Raw genomic sequence first — 1,765 nt, forward strand, 5'->3', positions numbered from 1 at the left:
TCCTTCTGCATTTGAAAGCCTGGAATTTATTCAGAGAACATCTGATTTGTACTTAGGACAATATCTATTCCTTCTCCCAGGCTTTAAAATATACCCCAGGACCTGATAAGAACTTGGCGGAAAGAATTGCAAATGAAAATTCACTCTGACTGAAAAATATTTGAAAAATCTGTCACAAAAGCCCATATGTAGCCACTAAAAGTTCATGAAAGTTTTCGGTAGTTTATTTTTGCTATTACCTATGGCAAATTCCTCCATCTTCATCACCTCTGCCATAGATAATAGCAGTTGAATGTCACTTCTCTCCTACAAAGCATTTATTAGTTTATGTAGTTTATTTCATATAGGCTTCTTTGGATTCTCAGACCTCTGATAAGATTTTTTTTAACCACAGTTACAGCTAATCTGGTTAGTTTTAGTTGTTGAGGTGATAGCAGCAGTCCTTGTGACTCTCTACACCCTAATAAGAGAGAACAACTGCACCATTTTTCTTTTAAATTACTCTATTCATTTGAAATGTCTCTTAATTTTTCTTGAAAATATGAAGAAACTGGATGTCAATGATGAAAAACAAGACAATAACAACCTTCATTCTGCTAGGGCTGACGGATGATCCTCAACTTCAAGTTCTGATTTTTGTGTTTCTATTCCTCACTTACATGTTGAGTATAACTGGGAATCTGACCATCATATCTCTCACTTTCATGGATTCACACCTTAAAACACCTATGTACTTTTTCCTACAGAATTTTGCCTTATTAGAAATTTTGTTTACATCTGCTTGTATCCCTAGATACTTGTACAATATAGCAACAGGTGACAGATCAATTACTTATAATATTTGTGTCATTCAAGTATTTTTTATTGATGTCTTTGGAGTAACAGAATTTTTTCTCCTGGCTGTTATGTCCTATGATCGCTATGTGGCCATCTGTAAACCCCTGCGCTATATAACCATCATGAACAACAGAGTCTGTGGAAGGCTCATCTTCTGCTGCTGGACCATTGGCTTGTTGATTATACTCCCACCACTTGTCATGATACTAAATCTAGAATTCTGTAACTCTAATGTAATTGATTATTTTTTCTGTGATTCATCCCCTATTTTGAAGATTTCATGCTCAGACACATGGCTTATAGAACAGATGGTAATAGCCTGTGCTGTGATGGCCTTCATCACAACCCTTCTTTGTGTTGTTCTGTCCTACATATACATTATCAAGACCATTCTAAGATTCCCCTCCATTCAGCAAAGGAAAAGAGCCTTTTCCACCTGTTCTTCTCACATGATTGTGGTCTCCATCACATACGGAAGCTGTATCTTCATCTATGTCAAACCTTCAGCAAAGGAATCAGTCACTATTAATAAGGGTGTGACAGTGCTTATGACGTCCATTGCTCCCATGTTGAACCCATTCATTTACACTCTGAGAAACAAACAAGTAAGACAAGCATTCAGTGACTCCTTCAAAAGAATTGCATTACCCTCAAAGAAGTAGGAGGATGCTGACACACCACAGATATGTACAATTTTTCTTGTCAATTAAAAAAGTAATGAATTGCTTAATTGATTAAGTCGAATTTTCAAAAAAGAATACTGAAATCTAGGAATCAAGTTTTTAAAGGATCACAGATTACTAAACATAAATTATTTAAGTTACAAAATCAATTTTGGTGTCTTTTTCATCTGTTTTCAAATTCAAGTTAACATCTTCAAAACATCCTAAAGCCCAAAATTCAGTTCATTCTTTTCATGTAAATAAAC

The 1,765-nt window shown here is 35.1% G+C and overlaps 1 protein-coding gene across 1 annotated transcript; it reads left to right on the plus strand.

Annotated features, from left to right (window-relative positions):
• Positions 1–560: 560 nt before the first annotated feature.
• LOC105816456 (olfactory receptor 6C2-like) lies at positions 561–1,499 on the plus strand. The gene has a single exon (XM_012651878.1). It carries the CDS (start codon positions 561–563, stop codon positions 1,497–1,499), a length of 939 nt encoding a protein of 312 aa, XP_012507332.1.
• Positions 1,500–1,765: the final 266 nt, after the last annotated feature.

The sequence above is a fragment of the Propithecus coquereli genome, unplaced genomic scaffold (genome assembly GCF_000956105.1).
Source record: "Propithecus coquereli isolate 6110/MARCELLA unplaced genomic scaffold, Pcoq_1.0 Scaffold111, whole genome shotgun sequence".
NCBI classification, from domain to species: Eukaryota; Metazoa; Chordata; class Mammalia; order Primates; family Indriidae; genus Propithecus; species Propithecus coquereli.